Here is a 19,026-nt window from a genome sequence, read left to right on the forward strand (position 1 = left end):
AGCCAGGCAGAAGAGACCAGCTTTTGTGGCAGATGCATGTATAGATCACCCACTCATTTGTTACTCTGTCTGTAAATGCATTCTGTGGTTCATGCATTGGTGGGATTGTTGACTAACTGACACACATATACCTGGTTTAAAAAGAAACATCTAGAACAAGATTTGATGTAATTTCCCCTAAGTACAAGATAGTATTACATGATGTAGGCAGTAGCTAGGCAGCCTCAGAGTGAGGAGTAAAGCTGGAGAAGTGTGCATGGGGCTTGAGATAGAGAGGTAGAAAATTGCTGATTTTAGAAAACCCATCTGTGTTGAGGGGGAACTGGAGGAGGAGAATCCAGAGAAAGATAAGACAGAACCAGCAAATCTTAATGGCAACAGAAAAACATGGCTAGAAAAGACATGTGCCAGGGAGGCAATGACAGGGTCTTAGGTTGAGGTATTCGTGTTGAGTTCTTCTTACTAAGTAACTAGTGTTGTAAATCTGTACATACGTGCATATGCTTCCTCTCCATAAAGGAGACTGGAGAGGGCAGGTTGAAGAGCATGGGAGGAAAAACTGACCTTGTGTCTGAAGGACAGTTAATAATCTGAGATGGGAAGGAAGAGTAGGTTTGAATGAAAGGAGCTCACTAGGGTGGGGCAGGAAGTTGAATCCAGCCACCCCTCAGCACCTGTTCAGTCTCATCAGCTTAGTGTTGAGTAATTGATGGGACATCTTTGATTTGTACATCAGTGGATTTCTGTGTTTTATTTGACTACTCTGTATTGTAAGCTATTGCTGTGTTCTTTTTTAAAACTGTTTTGGCTTTTACTAAACTGATTTTCCATCTCTGATTATTATTTTTTTAACCTTTACTTCTAGTCTGTATACCAAACGATATATAGTTCTACTTACTAAATACCAAATCTTTTCTCTTCTCCTTGGATCAGAACAATTGCATGATTTAGCCACTACCCAGCTTTACTCTCCATGGAGCAATAACTTTCTGCTTGTTTCGTGAACAGATCTACTTGAATAGTTTTGCAAGAACCTCACCTTCAGTGACATCCACATGTTATATTCTTTCTGCATTCCCCATCTGTTTGACCACTTATTTCTTGTGTATCTCTCATGTGTCATAATAGGGACCTTTCTGGTGGACTATTAAGTAACTCTCTGATGATGCTTCCAGAATTTTGCCAGCCTGAACCTTTTTCAGTCACATTTACCCCATCCTTCTCTGTGTACCTGTAGCATTTCTTGTTTTAAAGTTACTCTCAGAGCATTGATTCCAATAAGGACCGTAGTTAAGTAGGTACCTGCATCTCTGCTGTCTCTTCCTTGATAGCATGTCTGATACTGTACTCTGTGCATCTTTATAGTGGAAAGCCATGAATAAGTCAGCATCGAGTAAATGGATAAGTAACAAATGCATGGAAAGTAAGTTCTGAGCCCCTCAGCCTCTTATTACATATGACAGCACATGTCAGCTCCATCTGAAAAATTCCAAGACTGACTCCATCAGCTCCACACGTGACTCAGTTTATCATCCTAGCTGAGGCTCTGAGTCTTAGTTACCTGGTGTAAGCCTGACAAACCCCAGGTGTTGTCCCCATGTTGTCAGCAGTGCAGGTGAAAGCTGCTGCCAACCAAAAGTTAAGGGCCACTGCTGCTGTCAAATGGACTTTTCATAGTGACATTGGAGGGACTGGACTTGAGTGTGTTGACTGAAGGTACTGCTGTCAGGTAAGAGCTTGCCACCAGGTTCTTAGTTACTTCCCTTAAAGCATACTGTTTGTAGTAGTCCCATGGGTTCTTTAAGGATTATTTGTTGTGTTTTCTCTCTTTCCTTCTCTCTTCCTCCCTCCCTCCCTCCCTTCCCTCCTTTTCGTTCCTCCCTCCCTCCCTCCTTCCCTCCCTTCCTCTCTGAGGCAGGGTTTCTCTATGTAGCCCTGGCTGTCCAGGAACTCGCTCTGTAGATCAGGCTGGCTTCAAACTCAGAGATCCAATCCTCTTGCCTCTGCCTCCCAAGTGGGTTAAAGATGTTCACCACCACTGCTTGGCTGCTTGTAGTTCTCTTTAGGGTAGCATCTTAAAGGAAGTGTTTGCTCTAGCATCTTAAGGAGCCTTTGCCTGGGAGTGGGGCCCTTGACATATGATACATAAAAGCACACACACAGGACTCCAGAAAGCACAAACCTTGCTTTTCTTTCATCTTCCACTGGTCTCCAAGTTTCTTTTTCATTTTATCTCTGTGTCTTGTCCTCATCATGGCCTCTAAGAAGTTTAATTTGAATCATCCAGTCTTTTGATTCTTATTCTTTCACTCATGTATTTATTCAATAAGGACTTTGCTTGATACCTGTTGCATGTGAGATTCTAGGACATAATGGGGCAATTAACATTCTTCTTGACATTCCCCTTCCTTCCTGAAATTTACAGTCTTATGGGATGTAGGCATTTATTAAAACACTTACCAATCTATATAGGAGCAGGTTAGGATAAGTAGAAACAAAGAAAAGCATGACGTGCCATGAGCTTGCTCTGTGGGTCCCACATCCATCAGGGTACCTGAGGTGAGGTATGTAATGAGTTTTTTTCTGTCCCACCAGCCAACTCCCAAATAATGACACAGAGATTTCTTATTATGAAAGCTTGGCCTGTAGCTTAGGCTTGTTTAACCAGCTCTTACAACTTAAATTAACCCATTTATATTAATCTACATTCTGTCACATGGCATTACCTCTCTTCCATCTTGCTCCTCCTGTTTCCTCTCTCTGTCTCCTGGCATCTCTTGCATTCCTAGATTTACCTCCTCCTCTTCCGTTCTTTCCCTGGAAGTCCTGCCTATACCTCCTGCCTAGCTATTGGCTGTTCAGCTTTTTATTACACCAATCACAGCAATTCACTTTCACACAGTGTACAAATATCACGCAATATTTTCCCATTTTTTGTGTAAATACTTTAACTCTAAATAGTAAAACTATATACATATATACCATAACAACAATTATCAAGTAAGGATTACATTCACAATGTTTAGTCCGTATGTATTTGGCAAATTTGGAGAAAGTACTGTGGAAACAACCTCTCCCCCAGTGCAACACATTGTTCGACTTCCATTTTGAAGTCAAGACTTCTCTAAAGTATACAGGCTGATTTAATTCATCAGCCTCTTCCACAATCCAGTGCCTCTCAGCAGCTGCTGTTCTCTGTTCATTAGCATTCAAAAAATTTGAAGTCAGCAAAGCACTATACAGGATCCAGATGCCCTGAGTATTTTCCATCTTTACATGGCTTTTTTTTTATATTACTTTACTATCTCTTTCAAGACTTTATTATTTTAAAACTATTTATTGTCTATGCCTGTTTATACCCATTTTTTTCTTTCTTTAGCATCTAAGTACATTTTTAAGCACACTATACCTGTTCAGAGGTTTTCTTGGTCTGGACCTGACTTTCTGCACGTCTGCAGTGTTCTCTGATCACATTAGCCAAACCTTCAACTGCTAAGTGGCACCACTGCATGGTTCTGGTATCTGGCCCTGCCCCTTTCAGTTCCCTGAGGACCTAGCCTCATGCCTGCAGTACCAGCTACCTGTGGGAGCTGTGTTTACCACCCCAGCTCTGGGAATTTGTTGTCTGTCTGAAGCAGGAGTTTGTGCCCAGTGCTGGCTGCTCATGTACTCTGCTACATAGCAGGGCCTCTCCACAGAGCCTGTGCAGTCACTAGGAAGCTGCATTTGACTCCATGGTCCAAACTTTTTTTTTTTAAGCTTTCTTAGGCCTTATGTGAATATATGTGGCCCCACATTGGATGTGATATATAACAAATCTTTTTCTGTCTTGCCAGCCAGCTCCCAAATAATGACACGGAGACTTCTTATTAATTATGAAAACTTGACCTATAGTTCTTTTTTAAAAAAGATTCATTTATTTATTTATGTGTGTGAGTGTTCTGTCTTCCTGTACATCTTCATGACAGAAGAGGGCATCAGATCCCATTGTAAATGGTTCTGAGCCACCATGTGGTTGCTGGGAATTGAACTTAGGACCTCTGGAAGAGCAACCAGTGCTCTTAACCACTAAGCCATCTCTCCAGCCCGGCTTATAGCTCTTATAACAAATTAACCTATTTATATTAATCTATGTTCTAGCACATGGCATTACCTCTTTAATCATATACCTCCTCTTTCCTCTCCATGTCTCCTGGCATTTCCCACCTGCCTAGATTCTTCCTCTCCCTAGAAATCCTACGTATACCTCCTGTCTAGCTGTTGGCTGTTCAGCTTTTTATTACACCAGTCACAGCAGTACAGCTTCACACAGTGTATAAATATCCCACAATAGGTGATGTTTTTGTTGAGAGCTGAAATTGAAGAAGGGGGGCGGGAACCATGCTACCTAAAGAAGTCTGGTTCATTTAAGGATCATAGGGAAGGCTTGTTTGTTGGACACGGGGAGATAGACACCCATGGGAAAGCTGGAGAAGTCTGAGATCTATTAGGTCATGCAGTGAGAAATCTGTGGTAAGATTGGAGGGCTTTGTTGCTGCTTTTTGCTGTTTAGGGAATAAGAGATCACTGTGTTGCCCAGGTTGGCCTCAGGACTGTGATAATCCTGCTTCAGCTTCCCTAGTCCCAAGATTAGCTCCACAACTGCCTCATAAAAGGATTTAAGCCAGAGAATGACATGGTTTGCTTCTACCTTTTTACTGTGATGAATCATGATGCTGTACACATTTATGTATATGTTTGTATCTGTTCATGTGTCTTGTGAGGCCATGTTTTCATTTATTTTAGGTCTATATTTAGGAGTGGAGTTTCTAGGTGCTAGTGTGTCTCAGTTTCATTTCTGTTGCTGTGATAATATACCCTGCCCAAAAGCAACTTAGGGAAGAAAGGTTGATTTGACTTAGAATTCCAGGTTACAGTCCGTTACTGAGGGTAAGTCAAGGAGAAACTGAAGAGCAGCTAGTCACATCATGTCCTCAGTTAAGATAGAAACGAATGCACCCAAGCTGTCTGAAGAACTTCTTCACTCTTACACAGTTCAGGACCCAGCCTAGGGAATGGTACTGCCTCCATCAGTTAACAGTTAAGGCATCCCTCCATAGACATGTTCATAGGCTAGCCTAATCTAGACAGTTCCTCAACTGAGCCTCTCTGCTCAAGTGATTCTAAATTGTGGCTACTTGACAGAACCAACCATCATATAGAGTTAGTCTCATTTGTCCATTAAAAGTGGCTGCTCCATTTTGCATTCCATTCAGGAGTGTTCGAGTTGTAGTTTCTCTACATTTTACCAATTTATAGTGTCGTGTTGGATGAACAGAAAATAGACATGTAATTTGCAGTAGTTTAAGGATGAGATGTTGAATTAAGACTAAGAACATCTCACTGAAGTAACATGTCCAGATAATATGGAAATGGATCTACAGGACTTTAGAGTGATTAGATGAAGTTGGTGTTCTAGCTAGTTTATATCCGCTTGGCACAGGCAGGGAGTCATTGGGAAGAGGGGAACTCATTTTGGGAAAATGTCCCTACTAGATTGGCCTGTGCATAAGACTATAGGGCCAAGACTATATCACTTGGGTGATAATAGATATGGGAGGGTCTAACTCACTGTGGGTGGTGCCATTCCTGGGCAAGTGGTCCTGGGTTCTGTAAGAAAGCAGGCTGAACAAGCCATGGGGAGCAAGCCAGGAAGCAGCTCTCCTCCATGGTCTCTGCATCAGCTCCTGCCTCCAGTTTCTTGCTTTGAATTCCTATCCTGACTTCCCTCAGTGATAGAATGTGACCTGAAAGTTGTAAAATAAAATGAACTCTTTCCAACTCAAGTTTCTTTTGCTCGTGGTGTTTTATAACAGCATTAGAAACCCTAACTTGAGCTGGGTGGTAGTGGCACATGCCTTTAATCCCAACACTTGGGATCCAGAGCCAGGCGGATCTCTGTGAGTTCAAGGCCAGCCTGGGCTACAGAGTGAGTTCCAGGAAAGGTGCAAAGCTACACAGAGAAACCCTGTCTCGGGGGGGGAAAAAAAAGAAAAAGAAAAAGAAAAGAAAGAAACCCTAACTTGTAGAACTGTTTGTAAAACAGAAATGGAGAAAAGATAGTCATGTTTTTCAGAAGTCACTTGGGAAATAGACTTGTTTCTGGGCACTGCTGTGGTTCTAGCTGAGTCTTAAGTGGGCTCAACTTCAAGATATCTTTCATTGACAGCTAAGCTTTAAGAAGCATGTGAAAGTGCAGTATATATCGTGTGCTAACCGATTGCTTCACAGGAGATGTAAGCCTGTGAAAGTGTAAAGCTAGGGGTTAACATAGCAGCTGCAAGATATAAGAGGACATTGAGGGTTTGCAAAGACAAAATAGAAAATTTGATAATCTTGAGTTCAGGTTGGATAGGAAGGGGAAGTGAAGCAGGCAAGGGAGAGCAATGAATCGGGAACAATGGAAGGGTTGAGGGAGTGGGGCCTGTATGGTGCTGAAGACTAGCTAAAAGGCAAGTAATAAAGCAAGACTATTGGAAATGAAAAGCATTTGTGGTGAGAAATTGAGTCCCTCAGGTTAAAAATTATAGGAGAGTTGTTCTACAACCGATAAGGTTCATGTTGATGACCTGGGAGTGTGGACGGGCATATATCCTGATGGAAGTAAAATTGCCACAAAAGGAATAGAAAGAAAGAGGAGAGGGCCAGGTGACCAGGAAAAGCCCTCTGTGTGTGAGGTGTGATTAGTTAACAAGGAAGGATTACATGTTGTATAAAATGCCATTTATCTCATAAGTCTTTTATATGTGAAGATGGGAAAGTACTCTAATATAGAAACATGGGAACTGAGCTAAAAGAATGATGGGTTTCTTTGGCATTTATTAGATGTGAAGGGAAAAAAAAGCTGCTCTGATTCAAGGGGCCCGGGGAAGTAGATTCCTGGGAGGTGTCAGCTAAGGTAGAGTTGAGGCTTTGAGAATTCTGCTATATATGCCAGGGGTGTATTCTCTGTGGAGTAAAGATTTCAGCATAAATATTAAGGAGAATTACTGGTGGACGTCCTAGACAGAGAAAGTGGGTGGAAGAAACGGAGTAATATGGTAACAAACACATGTAACTAAGAGATGACCAGAAATAGAAGCCCAGGATAGCAAGAGTAACAGGGATGTGGGGTTGACTCATGAAGTGTGTGTGCCTAGGAAACCTGAGGACCAATGTGGTGTTTGCTTGATAAATGATATTAGCAGACTGCACAATTTGCCCGGATATCTATCTAGTGCCTTGCCAGTTACAAGGTTCTTATTTTCTGGCAGTTTATAATTTACAGGGGAGGTGGCTGTGTAGCTCAGGCTTTCCAGTTATGAGAAAAGTGGTTAAGTGAAGTTAAAGACTGTGGGGAAAAAAACAAAAACGGAGAGTTCAGTTTCAGCTGGAAGGGTGGAGACTTCTTGGAAAACCTAGGTTTTTCCCTGAGTGTGATAGGAAAGGTAGAATGTTAATAAATGAGGTAAAGAAATAGCCTGTGTGGGATGGCATGAGGTTTGGGCTTATGGAACAATTGGTAAAACAAATCTTGACATGAAGATGAATTATGGAGAAATGGGAGGAAAAAAAGTGGAAATTAAATGTGTTGTAGCCATGGTGACCAGAGCATGCATACACTAATATGTGAGAAGAAAAAGAAGGTCCTGAAGCAGAGCTGTGCTTCTGTGCTGTGGCCCCTTAGTTTGAGAGGACACCCGCCCCTCCGCCACACACACACACACACACACACACACACACACACACACACACACACACACACACTGACAGCACTGGATATAGATAGCAGCTTTTGGCAGCCCTGCCACTGTGTTCCTGACATAATCACATGAAGAGTGTTGTGACACATCCACAACCTTGTGCCCCCTAGTTTCATCTTGTCTGAGAATAGAACTTAAAGGCTGGCCAGCTTGTTCTTGCTTGAAAGCCCAGATTTTAAAATCTGAGACTGCAAACTGTTGATTTCTCTTATTTTTCTCTTTGCTTCTAACAGTTATTTGGTTCCTTGGTGCTACATGCTACATTGTTCTGTCCATATTAGAAATATAATTTTTAATTATATTTTACTGCTTTTAAGAGTTATTATCCCCATTCTTGCAGAAGGTTGTGAGGTAGTCCAATATGTATTTGAACTTTCTCAAATAGACTTTGACATTGCTGCATTAGTTTTATTTAATTGTATAGAACAGAAAACCCTATTGCAATAATTTTAGAAATTGAAGTTTATTTATTCTATGTGACATGAATTCCTGGGCTATGGGATGGCTGCAGCTGTTCAGCTGTTTTGTGAGGCCCTAAGGACCCACTGTGGTGATACTGTGTTCCCCAATATATTGTGCACCCTAATAAATTTAACTGGAGTCAGGGAACACAACAGCCACTAAACAGACATAGAGGCCAGAAAATGGTGGCATTCTCACCTTTAATCCTAGCCTTCTGGATCTCTGTAAGTTCAAAGCCACACTGGAAACAGCCAGGAGTGGTGACTCATGCCTTTAATCCCAGAAAGTGATGACAGAAAGCAGAAAGGTATATAAGGCATGAAAACCAGGAACTAAAGCCTGGTTAAGCTTTTAGACTTTTAGCAGCAGTTCAGCTGAGATTCATTCTGGATGAGGACTTAGAGACTTCCAGTCTGAGGAAACAGGATTAGCTGAGGAATTGGTGAGGTGAGGTGGCTATGGCTTGTTCTGCTTCTCTGATCTTCCAGCATTCACCCCAATACCCAGCTCCCGGGTTTTTTGTTGTTGTTTATTTGTTTTTTATTAATAAGACCCTTTAGGATTCATGCTATAACCCACCCTCTGTCCTGGTAGACTTTTTGTAGGTCCCCTATTTACAGAATGACTGCTGTTCTTCCAAGACTGATCTTTTCACTTCAGGCAAAAGAAAGGGAAAAACTGTCTTGCACATATCCATACTCCCTTTTAGTAAGAAAAGATCTCCATTGCCATTAGCAGACTTCCCATCTATTCTCTACTCTCAGTGACCAGAGTTGTCTCTTGGGGTCTTCCTAGCCACAAGGGAGCTAAATAGAGTCTGCCTTCTCAGGCTCAGCACAGGATGTGATGGGAGAGACAAGGGACTCTTCCATGGAGTAGTAAAAATGAATATCAGTTACACAGTGGTCTTAAGCTTTAATTCACCTGCCAAGGAAAACAGTGTTAAATTAATCAGAAGCTGGCTGCAAACAAGAGGGACATTATCAGCCCATCAGTTTTTCTTTTCTTACTTATAGAACTAGATAATACAAAATAACAGGTATTTTGTTTATGCAGTGATTTAGTGTTTTGTTTATTTATTTGTTATATAGTTGTTGTTATAGACAGGCTTAAGATGGACTTGTTTAATTTAAAGCTAAAATAATTAATAAATATTGTCACAGTTCTAAGGTAGGAAGCATTTCAAGAATATATGAAATAAATTTAGACTTTTTATTTTTTATTTATCATTTATTATTTTATTTTATTTTATTTTTGTTTTCCGAGACAGGGTTTCTCTGTGTAGCTTTACACCTTTCCTGGAACTCACTTGGTAGCCCAAGCTGGCCTCGAACTCACAGAGATCTGCCTGCCTTTGCCTCCCGAGTGCTGGGATTAAAGGCATGAGCCACCACCGCCCTTTTTATATAAGAAAACTTTTAATATATTTGAGAATGAGACCTTAAAAAAAATACATGTTTTTTGGGGTTTTTTGTTTGTTTGTTTTTTAAGCTGTGCATGGTAGTTCACACCTGTATTCACAGCACTTGGAAGGCTGTTGGCAGGAGGATTACAAATTGGATGCCAGTCTGGGCTAAATAGTGAGACTAATTTAAAAGTGAGTGTGTGTGTGTGTGTGTGTGTGTGTGTGTCCCCGTCCGTCTGTCCGCGTGTGCACACGCACATATGCACGTGTGCGCGTATGTACTAACATGTCTGTATATATATTTTGAATTGGCATTTTAAGCTTTAATGCAATGTCTTTTCATTGTTGTCTTTTTTGAATATTTTCCATGTGAATATTTTATACTGATTTAGATTTTCTGGTAATAAAAATAAGAACATAACTTTTACCCTTGAGAGACTTAAAGTGTGTGTGTAGGGGGCTGAATTACATATTTGACATCAATAAATAATAAAAAGTATAATGTGATCAAGTATCAAAAATTGTGTAAGAATTTAAGAAAGTAAGGTAACTATTGAGTGTGATTACTTCCATAGTAGTTCATGACAGGCTCTGTGAAAGTATGGAGTCAAATGTGATAGGAGGCCCCCAAGGTGCAAAGGTAGGCCTATCTGCACACCTAGCCCTGTTGAACCATGCCCAGTTTCTTGGTTGTTCTGTGTGCTTTAATGGTGCCATACCTTCATAGTAATTTTTTTATTCACGAAAATTTATTACGTAACTCTTTATTTTTTTAAAAGATTTATTGATTTATTATATGTACAGAAGAGGGTGCCAGATCTCATTGCAGATGGTTGTGAACCACCATGTGGGTGCTGGGAATTGAGCTCAGGACCTCTGGAAGAGCATTCAGTGCTCTTAACCTCTGAGTCATCTCTCCAGCCCATAACTCTTTAATTTTAAATGTCCCTTTTTAAAAATTTGTAATATGTGTCATTCATGTCAAATAGTATTATATGATGCATTGTATGTTATAGGTCCCCTTCACACTCAAAAATTCTAAGGCTCTCCTACACTTCTGCAGAAGTAAAGACTCCTCAAACAGCAAGTGAATACATTTTTAAAAAGAAAATTAGTGTAACAGCATTTTAAGATCACTGCACTAAACAGCCTTAAAACCAGGGCAGACTCTGAATTAAATGCTGGCTTTTATAAGGAGATTACCAATAACGCTTTGTGGTCTAAGAGCATGCTCACAAATCAGCTCCTGAAACACAAAACCATCTGTAATCAACACTTTAGTGTTTATTGAATCATCAGGTTTATGTCAATGGCAACAACTTTTCAGTAAAAACTATGTTGCTGTTCCCCTTCCCCCCAAATCAAGCAATATCTTGTCTAAAACCTACACACTAATGTAGAATATTAATCAACCCACTAGTGAGACACTAAAAAAAGTCGTCTTAGTTCTTTTGTGTTAACATAAACTGTGTTTGGAATGCCAGTTAAACATCATGTCTCTATGTACTATGGTCAGAAAGTATTCTTTGCAGTACTTTTTGTTTGGCTTTTATGAGCCTGGTAAAGCCATTGAGGGCTTGTACTTAACTAAACTATTTTTAGAAATGGCTGGGATACAGCTCAGTGGAAACACAGCCTGGTATGCACAAGATCTGGTTCAGTCCTTGGTGTTCTATAAAAAAGCTCCCATCATGTGCCATTGCCTAACTTCTCCCTGAATTGTCTTATGTGTATGTTTATGGGGAGGGGGGCTGTTATCACATGACCCATTTATTCACTTGTATGTGTCACAAGCTTGGGAACCACAAGCACATGCTGAACTGCCTGAATACCTCTCAGGAGAGAGGGAGAGAAGGCACAGGGTCAACAACTCAGACACCAGGAGACAGATGAGAAGCAAAAGGCAGACTTGTTTATTGCAGATTTGGGGAGAGCCTAAATACCCCCCTCCCTGCAACCCATTGGCTGTCAGCCATTTCCTTGGCTATGTTAGCTTTTTCCCATTGGCCCTGCCAGCCCGGCTGGCTCATTTTCTCTCCACATACCCACTTTTTTATTTTTTTCTTTGGCAGTTTAGTGGGAGTTGAGGTTTGCTGTGGGATGTTGTTCTATATGCTGTGAATATGTGTTGCTTTTTAAATAAAATGCTGATTGGCCAGTAGCTACGCAGGAAGTATAGGCAGGCAATCAGATGAGGAGAATTCTGGGAAGAGGAAGGACAGAGTCAGGAGTCTCTAGGCAGACACAGAGGAAGCAAGATGACAAAGCAGAATTGAGAAAAGGTATCAAGCCATGTGGCTAAACATATATAAGAATTATGGATTAATTTAAGTGTAAGAGCTAGTCAGTAATAAGCCTGAGCTAATGGCAAAGCAGTTATAATTAAGGTAAGCCTCTGTGTGTTTACTTGGAGGATGCAAATGGGAGAGATTTGTCTGGACCACGGGCGAGGCGAGACATTGGAAAACTTCTGACTGAAGACATTCCATGCCTTGTTGTCTCAGCCTCAGAGAGCATCCAGCATATTGGATTGTGCCTGTCGTAGGTTGGCCAGCTGAACAGGTCCTTACCCATCCTTGACTACCAGCTCTCAAGGGATTGGTACTCTGGGAAGCATGCAAGGATGGGGGGACTGTTATTTAAAAGACAGCCTTATTGATATCCATAAGCCAGACCTGTATGACCTCACAAGATATTCCAGAATGTCCCTTCCCCATAGGTTACAAGGGACATTGGCTATGATTAGGGAAAAGGAGCCCTGATTGCTATCCAGGTCCTTCCAGTGGACAGGGTGCCCTGTAGCTTGGGTATTTTTTTGGCCTCTCATGCTGCTGATGGCAGGGCCAGGTCAGCACTTCCAGTGAGGAAACCAAAGAACCTCAGTCTCTGTAAGGATGGTGACATCTGCATCAATGTCCAACAGCCCTTTAACGAGTAAGCCATCAGGGTACACAGTCATCATGGGTGAGTGCAGGAAAACAGGTAGAATACAGAATACCTTAGGGGTAGGACCATTACCTTTTACTGGCAGGGCTGAGGGTTGTACTTTGGGAGTTTAAAGGAGCCATATTGTCCGAAGGCTGTGATTGGCAGTCCTTGGCCTAATGGAAGCCCTAAGTACAAGCCTTGTTACACTTGGGACAACGTGACTTAGGTCATGAATTAGGGCAGTTATGCTGCAAGTGGCCAAATTTATCACAGCCCCAACAAGTGCGGTTTGCTGGACTGGCAGGAGCCTGGTGATCCAAGGACTGTGGTCAGTCAGATAAGAGGGCATCAAGAGAGGCTGTCAGGGCAACCATGGGACCAGGTCTGGGGTTGAGGTCCCTAGGGCCAAGACTCATTTATGAATTTCCTCGTAGTATTGCAGCTACTGCATTATGCTTTGAGGCATTAAGCCTCTCCTATGTCAATTGCTTAATTAAATCTCTTGGGTAGGGCCTCAGTTACTTGAGTGAGGAAGTCTGTGAAAGACTCCCTGGGTTTTTGGACAAGATTATGAAAGTAAGTGGAGGGATCATGAGGGGTGCATGCCTTAAGGTCCTTAAAGGCCAAATTGGAGACCTGTTGGAAGTAGGCATATTGACCAATGGTAGACTGTGAGAAAGGATCAATCTATTGACTCTCTCCCAGTGAACATGTCTAGGATGTTGTTAAGCCCATACTGTAAGTTGAGGTGGCCTGGGGCCTCCGCCTGGTCATCATATGCAGATGGCCAAATGAGAAAAACAGTGCGCCTTAAAGAAGGTGGTACTAATCTTGTGGGTTTGTAATTGCATAGCCCACAAAAGGACTGGTTCAAAATAGGGGGAGTCTGGACCAGACTCATTGACTGCCTGGCAGATGAGTGAAAGGTCAGTCTCAGGGTAGACACTCATGGCTAATTAGCCGCATTTGGTCCCAAATTAACAGGATAAACCTCTGGCTGGTGCCTACATAGCCAGGGAGGGGTGGGAGCAGATGTGTGAGGAGTCAGGGGTAGGGGGATAGAGGGAGGGACCAAATAGGACAAGCCAGAGGGTAGAAGCTGGAAGGGGAGGGGGCAGATGGAGAAACTTGAGGTGGTTTGGGTGGGGGTGCTGGGCACAACTGGCTCATTTCCTCATCATCCAAAGATGGAGGGGCCTCCTCAAGAGGCAGTAGGGAGATCAGATTGTTCATCTTCTAAGACAGTAGAAAATAATAGAAGAAAATGTGTCTGTCCCAAATGTTTTGTGCTTAGTGGGAGATTTTCATGGTTTGTTAGTTCTCGGCTGTATGCCCACACAGTATCTTTGGACAGAGAGTGGCAGTCTGGAGCTGTTCCTGGGTTCCACCAGAAAGGGGACATCCAGAGGAACAGCAACAGGGTGTGCACCAGGCTTAGGATTGATGCAGCACCAGCAGCAAAGGGCAAAAATCAGAACCCCCAAAAAGGATTGCAGCAACCAAAAGTAGACCATGCAGGATCAAAGCCCATGCCCTCATGGGCACCCGCCCCACATTGTACACCAGATGTTACGGCTGAACTGCCTGAACAGGTGAACAGGTAGGGGAGGGGCAGAGAAGGCATGGAGTCAACAATGCAGACACCAGGAGTAAGGTGAGAAGCAAAAGGCAGGCTCTTGTATTGCAGGTAGGGGGTGAGCCTAAATACCCTCTCCTGGCACCATGTTGGCTGTTGGCCATTTCATCAGCTGTATTTCCTTTTTCTCATTGGCCCCATCCACCTGAAGTTCATAGGTCACTGAGTGCCGCAGCAGACTTCAGGTTGGGTTAAGGGAGGATGCTATTTCGCATGCTTATGTGCACTACCAAGGTGGCCTTGGCCCCGCCAGCCTAGCTGGCTCCTTTTCTCCCCAAGGGGACTGTGCCAAATTTATCTTTGAATCACTGTGCCTGATGTAGTAGTTTAACATATTGGAATGTCCTTTATTTATTTTATGTGTTTATTTAGGTGCTCATGTGCAATGGCATATCTGTGGATATTAAAGAACAATTTGTGGGGAATTGGGATTGAACTCACATCATCAGGCTTTGAGGCAAGCACCTCTACTTGTTGAGCCATCTTACCAGCCCCACCTCCATGGATTTTCTTTAGATGAATAAATAATAACTGAATGGATGGATGAGTGGATAAATGGAAGGAATTCATACAAATCATGAGTACTGGGAAAGTCTATTCAGACTTGAGTGTCAAGCATACTTAACTGTTCAAGAACAGAGTCTGTAATTTTCCTGTCTTTAGGAACCATTGAAGAGGCAACCCAGGACCTGCTGACAATGCAAGTAGCAGTAAATGTTGGTGTATAGAGCAGACATCTAAAATTGGTCTACAAAGCCCCATTTTCCAAAATGCTGTGTTTTTGTTTTTGTAGTGCTTCTACTTCTCAATCAGAGAACTCGGTGCATACGAAATCAGCGTCTGCTGTATCTTCAGATTCCATTTCAACTTCTGCAGACAACTTTTCTCCCGATTTGAGGGTATGTATGCTGCATGAACATATTGAGAGTATCATACTGTTCAGTGTCTGGCCAGCACTATTAGCAGAACCTTTAGTAATTAAGTAGGTAATAGCAGAGAATTCTCAAAGAGCTCAGTCATTATAAATTGTCCCAGACAAGGACAGCAAGTTTGAATGTTTATTTACTATTTTTATTAAAAAAAATGTACGTTTCTTCCTTAAGTTAGTACTTTTCAATATTTTGTCTAATTTTTTGTGGTATTCTTTTCCTGGTAACTTCCATATTAACAGGGAGTAATAGCTAACATGCATTGATAAGTTACCATAACATCACCATTGCTCTAAGTGCTGAAGTTAAATTATGTCTTGTAATACTTGTGAAGTTGTGTCATTCCCACATAGTATCTCAGATTAAGTAATATGACCAGAGACTCATAGCTAATATCATAACTAATCAGTTGTATTGCCAGTTGCATTGTCAGAGTTCTCTAAAGGAACAGAACTGATAGAATTAAAAGTCTATATATAAAGGAAATTTATTAGTGTGTCTTACAGGCTATGATCTGAGTAGTCCACTGAAGGTTGTCTCCACAAACCTAGTAGTTTGTTCAGTCCAGAAGACTGGATGTGTCAGCAGTCCTAATCTGGTACTGGAGTCCCAGGGAATTTGTAGAGAGTTCCTGGTCTTCAGTCTGTGTTAGAATCTAGAAGAAGTAGACTCTAACACCAGTGAAGGAATGCCTTAGCAGCAGCAGAACTTACCAGCAGGAGTGAGGACAAGCAGGCATAAAGCAAAAGCTTCCTTCTACATGTCCTTTTTCAAGTCCAGAAGGTGTGGCTCAGCTAGAAGGTGGATCTTCTCACTTCCAATGATTTATCAAGAAAACCCCTCACAGCGGTGCCTAGCTGCTTGGGTTTTAATTGATTTCAGATGTAGTCAAATTGACAACCAAGACTAGCCACCACATCACTCTTCTGTCCTGTTGAGTTCAGTTCCATAGTTAAGTTACATAAGCACTAGGTGATGTATCATTCTTACACATCTCAGAACCTTTTTAAAATATTCCTGTATTTTTGTCATATTTCTACAAAATTAACCACATCAATGATAGTATGTTTGTGAAATCATCTGCTTTTCTTCAACCACTTTCTTCTTTATGAGTGATAAAGAAAACACATTTTGTGTATGGTATTTAACCCTTTCTTCAGCATTTCTTTTCTTTCTTTCTTTCTTTCTTTCTTTCTTTCTTTCTTTTTTTTTTTTTTTTTTTTTTTTTTTTTGGTTCTTTGAGACAGGGTTTCTCTGTGTAGTTTTGGTGCCTGTCCTGGATCTTGCTCTGTAGACCAGGCTGGCCTGGAACTCACAGAGATCTGCCTGCCTCTGCCTCCCAAGTGCTGGGATTAAAGGAGTGCACCACCACTGCCCAGCTCAGAGTTTCTTTTTAAACAGTAGACATTAATTTTCATGGTTCTGGAAGATGGGAAGTATAGGTTCAACAATAAAGACCAGTGTCTGCAAGCATATTCTGTGCAGTGTTCTGTGTTGTCCAGGCCGATCAGAGAAAGAGGGTCACTCCAGAATGTATTTCAGGCTCTGGCAGCAGGGAGGAACAGTTTCTGTGAGCTGAACCATGAACAGCCATGCAAAGCGGCCTTTATTGATAGTTACAAAGAAGTTGTTATTTGGGTAAAACAAGTTCCTTATACCAAAGCCCCTGACCTAATCTATGTGTTTCGTGAAGGAAAACATCACACCCCTGCACCTTTACTTCTTACTGTGCACTGTTTGCAGTACCCAATAATGCAAGACGCTCCAGGTGTACCAGGACTGTCTGTGACTAAAGTCATGCAGTGGCTGTGTTAGCTCCTTCAGAAAAGCAACTCAGTAGATAACAGAAAACAGTCACTGTTAACCCCACAATGATTTCTTAAAGGTCTAAACACTTCTAGGAAACAACCATCCCAAAGTTTACTCTAGATACAGTGCTTTTACTATTTTTTCCTCTACAGTAGTCTTCCTGGGTTGTCTTGTTATTCACATGGTAGAAAATATAAATATCTTCAGTAATGGAGTTCTTTGCTGTTGAATATTTATTGAGAATATTATCTTTTTCATTTAAATAAATGCATGAAGACCATTTAGGATATCTGTAAAGGTTTTGAGATATTTGTCATTTTTTTGTGAAACTTCATGAAACTCTAGATGAGACTCATTTCTCCAGCTCCAAGGGTTGTCTTCACGGTCTTTGTGTGTTGTGCTAGTGACAGTGGCTGGCTTCCTGGTATGTTGGTTAGATGGGGAAAAGCGTGAGCATTCAGAGCAGGCTTGGTTCGAAGTGGTGTGCAAGTCTATGGCTGTTCTTATATGTGTTTTATATCTATTTTTGTCTGTTGTTGGATTAATAAAAGTAAAGTAGGGCATAAGCTTGATTTTTGAACTTTTTTGTCTACCTGTGGTCAGATCTTACTAGTTACAAACAGAATTGGCTGAAAATACAATTTTTTAGTTAAAAATAAAATTTACCTCAGTTGTCACCATCCTTGCATAAAGCAGTGGTTCTCAACTTCTGGGTCAGTACCCCTCTCAAAAATATTTACATTACTATTCTTAACAGTAGCAAAATTACAATTATGAAGTAGCAACAAACTAATTTTATGGTTGGGGTCACCACAGCATGAGGAACTATATTACAGGGTCACAGCATTAGGAAGGTTAAGAGCCTTTGGTATAAAGGCTTCTCTCATTTTCTTAGGATACCATATGTGCCATAAGTAATGAGTACCTGGCTCAGACTTGGGCGTAATGAGGATGAGAGTATTCATTTGTATATAAAATATTATTTGTTATTCTTATTAGGTCACCTTAATTTTAGATCAGTTCAGACTTGGGCGTAATGAGGATGAGAGTATTCATTTGTATATAAAATATTGTTTGTTATTCTTATTAGGTCACCTTAATTTTAGATCAGTTTAGAGTTTAAGGAAAACTGCAAAGTTTTAGTACAGAGTCCCCTCATAGGTCCTGTGTAGATTCTTGTGTTGCTAATATCTTACATCATTAGTGTGCTGTGTGTCACATGTAGTGAACCACCAGTTCTTACTCCCATTACTAAGGTCAGCCTTTGATTCAGATCTCCATAGTTTAATGAGTGTCCTCTTTGCTTCAGAATCCAGTTCTTACCCAGAACAATCGTGTCTTTCAGGCATCCCAACACTGTGACGGTGCTAAGACTCTTGTTCCCAGCGACTGTTTGGAAAAGTGACTAGAATCTTATAGAACACATACCATTTTTACTTATTGTTAAACTGGGGTTCCAGGTTTTGGAAAGACCTCAGAGATGAAGTGTTGTATATATATTGTCAGCAGGCTCATCACCATCATGTTTACCTTATTGATTGAGGTGTTGGGTTTATTCTGTGTAGAATACTCTTGTCTCCTGATACTTAGTCTTCAGAAAGAAGTTGCTACATATACAGCCCACCTTTGAGAGCTGTGCCCTGTTACCTGACCCAGGGCAGAACATCTACATACATTATTGGTATTATTAATGGAAGATGCATTTCTCTGCCCTTCTTTTTGGAGTTAGTTACCTAGTCATTTACTTCATTACGGGCCTGTGAATATTAATGTACACCTTACAGTGACCGATGCTCTCACTGAGGAAGCTCCCACTGGGAATATATTTCGGTAAGGCCCCACAACCTTGGTGATGTTGGAGAGTTCTTTACTTTCTGCGTTGTGAGATGCTCATCCATACCATGTTCTGGTTGTAGCACCGTAATCTATTTTTCCAGAGGATCCTGTTTCATCTTGGTCATATCTACTCATAGTTCCCACTGCAATTACCTCTGCCACCTCAGTTAGCTGTCCTCCTTACTTCCTGTGCCCTCCCATTCTCTCCCCTCCCCTCACTCTCTCTGGTGCCTTGTTGTT

At 41.5% G+C, this 19,026-nt stretch overlaps 1 protein-coding gene across 3 annotated transcripts in view; it reads left to right on the forward strand.

Annotated features, from left to right (window-relative positions):
- Mtmr2 (myotubularin related protein 2) overlaps positions 1 to 19,026 on the forward strand; it is a 68,591-nt gene that overhangs the window by 17,033 nt on the left and 32,532 nt on the right. For all 3 annotated transcript variants that reach the window (XM_036191717.1, XM_036191715.1, XM_036191716.1), the window contains exon 2: positions 15,006 to 15,111. In XM_036191717.1, the coding sequence (XP_036047610.1) occupies positions 15,006 to 15,111 (106 nt within the window). The remainder of the gene's footprint in view (positions 1 to 15,005; positions 15,112 to 19,026) is intronic.

Source organism: Onychomys torridus, chromosome 7 (genome assembly GCF_903995425.1).
Source record: "Onychomys torridus chromosome 7, mOncTor1.1, whole genome shotgun sequence".
Lineage (NCBI taxonomy): Eukaryota > Metazoa > Chordata > Mammalia > Rodentia > Cricetidae > Onychomys > Onychomys torridus.